Below are 11,885 nucleotides of genomic sequence, written 5' to 3'. Positions count from 1 at the left end.
ATTTTATCTGCAGGCTATTCAGTTGAGTGAGACCTCTGGTTTACAAAGATAGCTGGCAGAAGAATTGGAGGCTATTTATGTGAACTTGTCAGTATCAGCCAGTTTTAGGGTTCAGTGACTCTAAGAACTCGATGTACTTTGACTTTTAAATGAGGCCACTTCCAATCATATTCCTGGTTCTGTTACTAATGTACTGTGTGGCTTTGTGCCTATCTTTTCCATCCCTAAGAATCCATTCTGTCATGTGTAAGGTGAAAAAGTTATTAGGTGATCGAAAGTGTATTTCAGCCTGCCAGGAAATGAATCTAAGAAAACCCTGCTCTTGAAAACAGTGAAAAAGAGAGAGCCACACACTACACGACTCCTGGACCATCAATTATGTATATTATCCCACTCGAAACCCACACGCAAACACACATCCACACAAACTGGAATCTGAGCAAAGCAAGCTTCTATACTCAACTTTCAACTACAGAAAACTTTAAAGGACAAGTAACTTTTTTCTTTAACATATCACAAGAAAAAGGAATGGTGTACAGAAAACCTATATATTGAATACACGGTAAAATAAAATAGTCTCTCTTGCGCACTACATCAAGTCTAGGCCACACTGTGTGTTTTATGATGTTACAGGTGATTCTGATATACAATAAATTTAGAAAACAGTGCTATAGATCAAGCAGTTAAACCAAATCTCACTATCATGTGCTTTTTTTTATAAATAAAGCTTTACTTGAACACAGCTTTTCAACTCATTTAAATAGTATTTATGCCTACTTTCAAGCTGTAATTATACAACTGTGTAGATGTGTGTGATACAGGCTGAAAGCCTCCCATATGTACTTTCAAGTCAAACTCTGCTAGAAATTAGATACTTGAAACTCATGTCACTAGATTGCTATGTACATTCAAATTGGATCCTCATTTAAAGACAGAAACAATATACTTGTGAACAGTATAAATTTGAAAATATAATATTTCATATTACTATTAATTTCCTTTCGGCTACAATAATATTACTAGGTATGTGCTTACAAAGAGTTCTCATCTTCTCAAGATAAATTTGAAGCTGAGATTTTGATGAGTGAAACAAATATAGTGTCATGACTTTATTTAAAAAATCATACACCAAAACAAAAAAACATACACCAGGCAGATGGAAACTAAGACTACAGATAAAGTGTGACCTCGAGAGCTGAATCTGGATGATTCATATGGTGATGTTTCCTTCATTTAATTTTTGTATATACACACTAGAAGACATCTTCCATAATACAAATTTATTCAAAAGGAAAAGCAGTAACAGAGAGAGTGAGTGCCAAAAATGACCAGTCCCTTCCCCCAAAATGGTGTTCTCTTTCAAGGGTAGACAGCTTTGGCTTTCTCCATCAGTAGCACACTCTCTGTAACCTACGGTATATATTCCAACATAGTACAATGGCCTAGAATATTTCAATGCCACCAATTAAAGCCAAATCATGAATGTAAAAAAGAAAAACAATTTTATTGTCAAATCATTGCATAATGTTTTAAGAAACTTAAAGAACAAAAATAAACTGAAAACTGGATATAAGTTAACAGCAATAGTGACAGTAAGCTAAGAGAGCAGATATTAGCAAGTTGATACATAGAATGTGATAATTACATCAAGGCTATCTAACAATAGCAATTTTAATAAACTGTTGGTTCTAAGATGCTTCCAGAATGCAGATAACAACTTGAAAAAGAAAAGTGCCCTCAGAACCAATGACAAAATGTTTATTTATATTTTTTACTTGCATGTGTACCCTCATACCTTGATGATTGTATTATTATAATCATGATTCTGTACATTTATACTCTAAGAGTAACTAGTTGTATTTAAAAGACTAACAAAGACAAAGAGCTACAATAAAATTTTGAAAACACTAACACCAGTCAGCATGACAGGTGGTAAACATGATTTATCATGAGGTAGATGTGTAGGAAATACAGATACTAACTGTGAACACCATACAGTCACACAGCCTTCTTAGGAACAGAAAGGAAACAATAGCACTGGATAATGTGACCATCAACGAGTGAATAAACCAATACTACGACTCTCCAGATGTGATGAAACATAAGTTACCAAACAATCCTTGACTATTTGCTGGAGCTGCAGATCGGTTAATTGGATCCATTCAGCCTTTAAAGGCAACCTGTTATATGCAAGAATAAAGGGACAGGCTAGAAATAAGACAATGAAGAAAATAAGTATAACTAGGAAGAAGGAACCAAGCACCTGTAATTCCAACACTGAGGATGTTAAAGCACAGGTATCATTAGTATGAGGCCAACCTGCAGTATAGAATGAACTTGTCTGTTACAAACAGACTAAGAAATAACAATGTGCAGGACAATGTTGTGGTCTCATCAATAAAACAGTGTCATAATAGTTGGGGGCGTGGTAAGCTAAGGAGATGAAAAGGATGTAAGAGAGAGGTAGAATGTGTGGTAATATACTGGTTAGTTAGACAAACACCTTTAAAGAGCAGTTTTAATGTCAACTAGGAAAATAATAAAAGAGTCTGGAAAGGCAGAAACTACAGAACAAGGTAAGTAGAAGATGTCAGGCATGGTTGTGCAGACCTGTAATCCCGGAACTCGAGTGACAGAAGAGGACCAGGAGTCCCTAACCTTCCCAAATGACATCCATGTCTGCATAGACTACCTGAGGCTGCCTCCAAAAAGTGGGGAGGGAAGCTCAACACCGTAACCTCATCTTATTGACAAACACAAATATGTTTCTATATAAACACACTTTCACAAAAGATTTAGAATAGTATGTGTTATATTATCAGTAATGACTACAGAGCGCTAGAACAAAGAAAGGTAATTTTTGCTTTGTTTTCTGTACTTTCTAATTTCTACACTGCGAAGTACTGCTTCTGAAAAGATGTAAGCATTACAAAAATAAGAATCCAGTAAACCTCATAACCCTAATCCTTTCAAATAGCAGCACAGATGCAAGAGGGTGAAAGAGTCTTACATCTCCCCCATTAGATCATAGAATTTTATTGCCGGACTCCAATTATACTACTGCATTTTCTCATTTGCCTCAAGTAAAACTTTCACAAAAGATGCTGTCAACGCATCTGAAAGCACAGAGAAATGGGACTTCATTGGGATTATAGAACAAGCTGGACAACTCCCTTTGTGTTTGCATATTGATAAACACATGTACGAATGGTAGAATTAGCCATGACATTAGCTTCCATTGTAGAACTCCACCAAGGGTGAGACTGCTGGAGAGGAGACTATTAGTGATCTCCTATCTGTGACTAATGGAAACTCCAGACAAAAAAAGAACTGGATAACTGAGAACCCCAGAGGTCTATTTATTTTTGCCTATTATTAACCTAGAAAATAGCAAGAAGCAGGAATATATTACAAAGGCACAGATATAATCATTATATACACTATGGAAGCCACATCACCTCTGAGGGCTTCTGTCAGGCCATTTCCATAGAATGTTAACTACGGTGGGAGACATGCCCTAAAAGATGTCAACAACATCCCATAACCTTGTGGCACATGTCGAGCAAAAGGGAAAAATGGACAAAGCCCACTAAATTTCTCATATTCACATTCTCTCCATCTCTCTCTTTTACCCTTCTCCCCCTCCTCACTAAGCCTTGCCACTGTGATATAAGGTGTTGTGTCTTGTCATGGACATGCCCCACTCACTCTACCCTGATGAAGTGATGGGTCGAAATAAATATGCCCTACCTTCAGGTCACTTTATTCTGGTATTTTGTCACAGTGATAAAAGACTAAGACAAGAACTGTGGACATCTGGCCAGCCTACAGGAAGCTTCAGTCATCAGTACTTTGCCGCACTTGCTTTCTCTGTGTATGTTTTCCGATGTCTCCAGAAATAAATTGATTAATCCCTAAACTACCAGCATTCATACTGAAAGACAAAGCAAAATTTCCTACTAGACTATAACAAGATTTTCATGGAGAAGAAAATTTGCAATTCCACACCACCTAATATCTATGCCATAATCAAATTCTCTCAAGTGTCAAGAGAAAACAAGTCTTTTAAACTGAGTTTTTAACATGTCGGTAAAATCAAAATTCATGCACTGCATTTGCCTTTTAGGATCCCTACCTCTTTTCCCACGATACTGACTTGGAAAAAATAAATCCAAGCCAATAATCTCATAGATTGTCAAGCATTCTCTGTATTTAGAGCCTTTCGTCTCTTAGTTTGATTCACATTAAACATTTCATAGTTTCATGCTTTATACTTCACACTTTATCAAATTAGGAGACATAGAGGGTCAACTTGTGTCATTATTGGTGATGCTAACATTGACCAATGATTTAAGGCAGCATCTGTCACAGAGCCTCATTGTGAAGATCCACAGTGTCCATTTATAATTAGTAGCCTGAAGCAATACATTAAAATGATAAGAATATCTTGTCTCTCAATTTGATCATTTAATCAGTGCTCAAAACCAATGCAGTGCTAATGACTTGGCTATCACTCCCACATTCATTGGCTGCTGTTCTTCTATAATAGCTGTTCTGTCTTTACCACCTCCTCCATGAATCTCTGCTTCATCAATGTGCTCTTAGCAAGTATTCCTGTGCGGGCTTCCCAAACGTCATTGGTGTTATCCTATTCAAGCAAATCCCTCTCTTTATGGTATAATTTACCCACGGCTCACCTTGTCTTTCCAAACCCCAGATCTGGAAAGGCCGCTTTTCTAAGCTGCTCTGGTCCTTTTGAAAAGGGAATAGAATTTAGATACAAAGAACTGGGCACTAGGTATACTCACATTTGAAGGGGGAGGGAGAGAACCATTTCAAGGATGGAAAAAAAAGTTTTTGTTTTATTTGGTATAGTGAATTCATAGACACCCCCTTTGTTGTTGTTGTTGTTTTTATTCTTTGGACTCTTTACTCTTTGGGGCGGGGGGCAAGCACCCAGCTTCCAACTAAATTACACTCATGGAGGCTTATTATTACTTATAAGTGCCCAACCTTAGCATTGCTTGTCTCTTGCCAGTTTTTCTTAACTTAAATTATCCCTTCTAGCTTTTGTCTCTGGGTTTTTTTTTTCCTTTTGTTATTTCCGTATATCTTACTTTCCTTCTTACTCAGTGGCTGGGTGGCTGGCCCCTGATGTCCTCCTCTCCTTGTTCTCTCTAGCTCTTCGTCTCTTCTAGATTTCTCCTATTTATTCTCTCTGTCTTCCAGCCCCGCTTATGCTTTCTCCTGCCTTGCTATTGGTCATTCAGCTCTTTATTAGGCCATCAGGAGTTTTAGACAGGCACAATAACACAGCTTCATGGAGTTAAACAAATGCAGCATAAACAAAAGCTACACATATCTTATAATAATATTCTATAACATTTCCCCTTTACCTTTAATATTGCAAAACTCCGTTCTTCATTTCTACCTTCATATCCAATTCTCTTATTTCTTAGTGTATAAACACATACAAATATTCATGCACATAGATATTTGTTTTCCTTGTAAAATGTTTATATATTTTATATCATACTTATACGACTACTAATAAAACAACCGAATGACGCCTAAAATTTATCTGTAGCTCTTTCTTGCTTTCCAGGGCCATTGCATAAGGATGAGTGACAGGCAAGGACTGACAACTTAGTTGAAATAGCTCCTTTCTCTACATGCTCCTATCACCAAGTTGACAATCATGCACCTGCTTTTGGGCTGTTCTGTTTTAGGGTTCTTGAGATTTGCTTATTTTTATTTTATTTTTGGATTTGTACAAATTAGCACTGATTGGAAGTAAAATCTACATCAGAAGGTGACTCAGAGAAATCTAATTCTTGTCCCTATCCCCTCCATGACACTAATACCATTTTCATAACTTCATAACTTTGCTGAGGTTTAAATGCCATTAAGTTCCCCATTTACAAGAGTATTATTCAACAGCTTTTAGTATATTCGTAGGGTGATATAACTACTACCAATGTCTAATGCAAGAAGCTATCATTATTTCATAAAAAGCACCACACCTAGTATCAGAAACTGTTAAATACTATGCAATATTTTGTCTATCAATTTATATAGTGACAGGTGCTAGGTTTACTAACACTATTAAATAATTATGGATAATACTGTTATAAATATCTGTACATAAGGTTTTGTAAGGACATCTGTTTTGATTTATCTCGGGTATACAGTGAGGAAATAGAATTCCCAGGTCTTGCAGAAGCCTGTATTTAACTTTTGGAATCATTACATATTTTTTAAAATCCCATTGTGTTTCATTTGACCTTAACATGCGTGCGATTTCTAATATTTAAAATTTTTCTCTTCTATTAGGAAAATGCTCTAAAATATTACACCCCTTGATTTATATTTTAGGTTTTTTTTTGTTGTTGCTGTTGCTTGTTTTATAACCTAACATGTATAATGCATCACGTGGGGGGAAACCTGCATAGACAATGTCCTTATTCTTTTTTCATGAGTACACATTACTACATGTGGGATATACCCTTATTCACCCAACAAGCCCTTTTTGTTGGGCATGTACTATCCCATTTTTGTTGTTAAAATTATGCTGCACTGACCAACATTGCCTTGCATTTGTGGAGATGTATATTTAGAGTAGATGCCAAACAGTGTGCCTGGTAGACTGAAGTGAAAATTAATATGCACGTGTGTTAAGTGCTTCTGAATGCCCCTCCTCTAGAAGCATACTAAACTAACACTGCAACTACTCAGAAGGCCTGTTTCCCATAGTCTCATTGACAGAGGATGTAAGTTGAAATTTGTCAATGAATGGTAGCTCAGCAGACGTTTGATCTGCATTTCATTACTACGGGGAGATTAAGTGTTACATTTCCACACATTTAAAGCTGTCTAGCTCTGTGATATATCTATATGTATCACTTTTGTTTCAAAGATCTTGAGGAGCAGGAATGTGCAGGTAAACCAGTTAGATGGGAAGATGGAGGCCGATGCCCCATCACTCACTATCAGCGGGAACGTTATGATGAGTTATAGGGATCTTGTCACATATTAGATTTTCAGAAAGTCACAGCTAAAAGAATGCCTTGAAAAATAGCTGATTCGGTTCCTTCCAGCTATCAATGAACAAGCTCTACATTAATAACTGAGGGCCAAGGAGTGGAAAGACTTTCTTTAGGTCACACAACAAACTAGAGCTAAAGCTAGAAATGGAACTCAAAGTTACTTTCCTACAGCAACATCAAATTAATGCACAAATAATTTCTTCGTTGATTTTTGTATGTTTGCTAAGATTACATCAAAGTACATTTTGGAGAGAACATGTCTCTTAATACTCTTTATCAGCCTGAGCTGCAGACATCAGCAATAAACCAAAATCTATCATTTTGCTATCCACGCTTATTATCTATATCAGCATCTTTAATATCCACTTGCAGTAGAAGTGCAAAAACAATCTTAGAAGGTACAAGCTGGATGAGATTTCAGGAGATACCTCACATCACAGGAACACACGAGGTCCAGATACACAGAGTGTTCAATATATATCTCACAGGGGCAGCCAAGAGGGTCCTTAGCCTGAGATTTCACTATCACTAAAGGCCTGGAGATTAGGTGTTTAGATTCTTTCCATATGAGGTTCAATATAGCATGATGAATTTTGAGAGTGTATAGAGAGGCATATTTGCTAAATATATGCTTAGGATATATTGTAATTTTATGCTGTTTTACACATTGCTGCTTAAAATACCAGGAGGGGCCTAGAGAGGGGCACAGCAATCAAATGAGCTGGCAACAGAACTGAAATAAGCGCTCAAAGTTTGCTAACTTCTCAACTGCATGCCGTCTATCTTTGTTTTGATTCAAGAGCATCCATCTTCATTCACAAAACTGAATCTTTTTTATGATGCATCGTCACGGAGCATGTGTGCCCCTTCTAAGTAAGTCTCCTGCCATCTCCACAGCAGGCCAGGAGCTTGACCACATCCTAATATCTTTTATTTTATTCATTTCTCTTTTGCCCCAACTCCCCTCCTCCCTCTCTTCATCCCTCTTCCCTCTCTTGATCCCTCCTCCAATCCATGGCTCTCTTCCTTCCCCCCTTCTCATTCCTTACTTCCTTTCTTTTATTCTTTCTTTCCATTGGCAGGGTGTCACTACATAATTGGCTAGTCTGGCCTCTAGCTGACAGTCTTTCTACACTATCCTCCCAAATGCTAGGATTACAGACACACACGTAAAAAAAATTGCACTTCTTAAGAGCTCACTCTATGGCAAGGCTTTCCTATGTTCATCAAAATCCATGACACTCCTACTTCATATGTTCATAGAGATGAACATCAAGAGGCTCAGAGAGGCTCACTAAGACAGCTAAGTGGTAGCACTAGGCTCGTCTGACAGTAAAGTACATGTCTGGTCCTGATGCACAGCACACTCCTTTCAACTACAACAGAGTAGAGGTCTGTGGACTCCAGGATACGTACACGGGTGAATGCAAAACTGACCTTCCTCAGAGAATGTTCAGATGGCAGAAGAAAAAAGGTGGGGGATGGGGTTCAATGAGTTAGGAATCAGTTTTTCTTCAGTCCTCCCATGTGTTCCAGACTAACAACAGAAACTCTTTTTGAAACCCCAGTAGTTACTTACTTTACCAAGTGTCTGATTAGAAGTTCCAGCATCTCCCGGTTCTTTTCTGGTAGCTTATATACTAGGGAGTGAATAGCCCCCAGACGGTAATCCAGGTTGTCAGATTCTGACAGAGAGAACAAAGAGAGATGGTTTGGCTTCTAGGTGACTGGATTAATTAAACTCTAACAAGCGCGCACATATGTACGTGTATGTGTTCATATGTATGCACGCGCGCACACACACACACCTGAGCACAGGGAGAGGGAGAAAGGAAGAGGGGAGGAGAGAGAAGAAAGGGGAGGAAGACAATAAAAAAGATGAAGAAAGAAAACGGGCAAATAGGCACAGACACACTGAATAAATGAGAAAAAATAAAAAACAAAGTCAGCAATGGCAAGGGGAGATTAGAAAGCAAAAGAAACAAAATGTGGGCCTAGAAGGATGAAGAAATTAGAAAGTGGGGAGTGGAAGCTGGTGGACTCAGGTTCAGAGGCAGGCAGAATCCCAGGCACAGCAGGCTGTGTCTAAAGCCCCAAGCAAAGCCTCCAGTTGGAAACCTTTTCCCCACCTACTATATGTGAAGCACTATGGGTGCTGCTTTCCTAAGTCAATCACTGAACGAGCCCGGAAGTACATACCACGTACCTCCCTTTAGTCAATTACTTGAAACCATGCAACTAACACTGGCTATCAAAATTATTTATCTCAAAAAGTTAGCAACCAAAACTACTCTCATTTGGCAGTGGGCAACATCAGTTTATTTTGGGAATTGTCCCCCAAAGCAGTCTTCAGGCTTTTTATCATAAGCTTACTAGGAAACCAGAGCAACCAATTGAACGAGCAGTGCACATACTTACTGGCAGCAGAGACGAGCTCTTTGTGAAGCTTATAAGTCATGACAGGTTCGGAAAGATTCCTGAAACGAATGAAGGGGATCACTCTTTTGGAGGAAGGAGTAACCAGACCTTGGACTCTCAGTTCTACAAGTACTAAGGACCCATACCTTAGCCTGATTACACCCATCTCACAGAAGTTTACCACTGGGATCTATGTCTGAAAGAATGAAATTGAAATGAATGAAATGTATGCCCTGACAATGCTGAAGCATGCATGGGCAGCCTGTATGTAGCGGTTCTGTTGAACTTGTCCATTGGGTTTCATGGTCTAAATTGACGAGGACGGCTAATCTGGTCTCTTCCTCCTATTTAAAAGAAGATCTGCCAAAATATAAACTGCAGCTTCCAGCAAGGTCTCCAATTAGCTCCCCAAAGTGAAAGGAAATAAAAACCAATCCTGCCAATTCTAAAATAGACCTACTCGAAATATGACAATGTGCTTATAAATTGGCGGATCTGAAGAATTATTTCCAAAGCGTTTTAGTATCTGTTCTATTTGACCCTTCCGCTGGTCCTATGAAGTAGAGCAGGATTGAAACAAAGAGATGAGTTCTGTCTGGGATGGCACTAAAACTTGGGCAAGCACTAACCATAGAGGCAGGAACATAGACAAGATCATTTGATGAGCTGTTGTACACATTTGCAGCCAGGTTTCTATACAAAGCAATGGACATAACATGTCTACTTCTTAGTCCCGGAACCCCCTGGTTCACTCGCTAATCCATTATGACCTGACTCAGCCCAACTGCTCCAATGAAGCTGTTCTGACCAGTACCACCAGTGACTGCCTCAATGCTGCACAAAAAGACAACTGTCATTTTTTACCTTTGCATCATTTTGGGGTTGTTAACAAGCCTCCTTGAGACTTACCTCTTGGGTTCTGTTGAATCACTTGATTTTGGTGTTTCTTCTCACCACTTTGACCTTTTATAATTTATCTTCTCTGGGAATTTATCATGGCCCCTTTTCTGTTTTTACAACACTAGAGGGTTGAAAAACTCAAGTATCTACAGAGGCTAGGAGATTTTCATACTGCCCTTGTCTGGTATTTAATCTGCACTTACATGACATTGCCTTTATTTTCTCAATGGCAGACATATTTACTTACACAAAGAAGCATGTGGGCTCAAGGGAGTCAGATATTTCCATCTTCAAGAGAGATGGGAAATGAATGTTTTTATTGGAAATACACTCATTTCCATATTTTGGCCATTGATTTGATTCTACTTCAGTGGCAGCTACTATTGGACAAAAGAGAGTGCTATAAAACATTGCACTGCTGTTTCCCAAAAGTCTGTATCTTTCCTGGAGCAGAGGGGCATCTGTTCTTGTGGTTTTAAGTACAAGCACAGCATTGTGATTTCCACTTCTGCCACTGAAAGGCACAAGAAGGGCCTGACATCTAATTTCTTACTAAACATTATTTTCCCGTGGCAAATCCAAACGGCCCCGTGGTTGTGCACATTCACTTCATTATCAGTTGATCCCTATTCTGTCTGATTGCCCACACCAGATTCCTTTCTCCCTCATGATCCCAACCAGCAAAAGGATTCCATCCACAAACTCCTTCTGAGCTCGTTTCTTGCCACTTATGCCAGTGCTATGAAACTTTACATAAACTAAAAGCAAAACTTTGCATCTTGACTGCAAATGCAATGTGACCTCGTGTGCATCACTGCCATCACTTCCCTTCCAGGATGGACTGGACACTCTATTAAGCTACAAGTCAAAACAAATCCTCTTTCCTAAAAATGAAATTGAAATAAATCAATAGTGATGACAGCCTAGCACAATATGACAGCTTCACTAATGATCACCTCTTGCTACATGTGTCGGCCACTAATAGTTTTAGACTTGGCCTTCCCTTCTGCTGATTAGGTTTAAGCTAGAAAGGCTTTCAATTGAAGAAAGCCCTTGAAACACATCTGTGAAGATATTGCTTTAAAGAGGATAGGGACAGTACATCACTTACTCATCTAAGTTGGAAATTATTCATATAAGACTACTCTCTTGTTATTAAACTATCCCCACATCCCAAAGTCGGTCATGGCTCCTGAAAACAGGTATTAGGGGGGAAACGACACCCCAGGAAAAGTAGCTTTTTAAGTCAGAGATTTAAGTTCAAAAGATATCACCTATGACCACATACATACTTTGTTGGGGAAGCAAGAACCTGAGTTTCCCCATCTGTAAAAAGGAGTATTGCCCTTCCTGTGGTACACAGGAGTAGGGATAAACAAATAATCAATGAAGGTGTTAATATTAGCAGCTAGTACAGTGACTATCACAGGATAAGCCCTCCAATAGCATTTCCTTTCTTTATAAGACAGAAAAGGCATGTCTCAGAGGAATCTAAAATGACTGAAAGACACATAAGGAAAT

General features: G+C 38.6%; 1 protein-coding gene across 2 annotated transcripts in view; it reads right to left on the bottom strand.

Moving 5' to 3' along the window:
* Ophn1 (oligophrenin 1) overlaps nucleotides 1-11,885 on the bottom strand; it is a 351,260-nt gene that overhangs the window by 63,797 nt on the left and 275,578 nt on the right. For both annotated transcript variants that reach the window (XM_005358630.3, XM_013350521.2), the window contains exons 17-18: nucleotides 9,465-9,523; nucleotides 8,626-8,731 (exon numbers count right to left, since the gene is read on the bottom strand). In XM_005358630.3, coding sequence (XP_005358687.1) covers nucleotides 8,626-8,731; nucleotides 9,465-9,523 — 165 coding nt within the window. The remainder of the gene's footprint in view (nucleotides 1-8,625; nucleotides 8,732-9,464; nucleotides 9,524-11,885) is intronic.

This window comes from Microtus ochrogaster, chromosome X (assembly GCF_000317375.1).
Source record: "Microtus ochrogaster isolate Prairie Vole_2 chromosome X, MicOch1.0, whole genome shotgun sequence".
NCBI classification, from domain to species: domain Eukaryota; kingdom Metazoa; phylum Chordata; class Mammalia; order Rodentia; family Cricetidae; genus Microtus; species Microtus ochrogaster.
The sequence above is the reverse complement of the archived record's forward strand: the minus strand, read 5'-3'. Positions and strand labels throughout refer to the sequence as shown.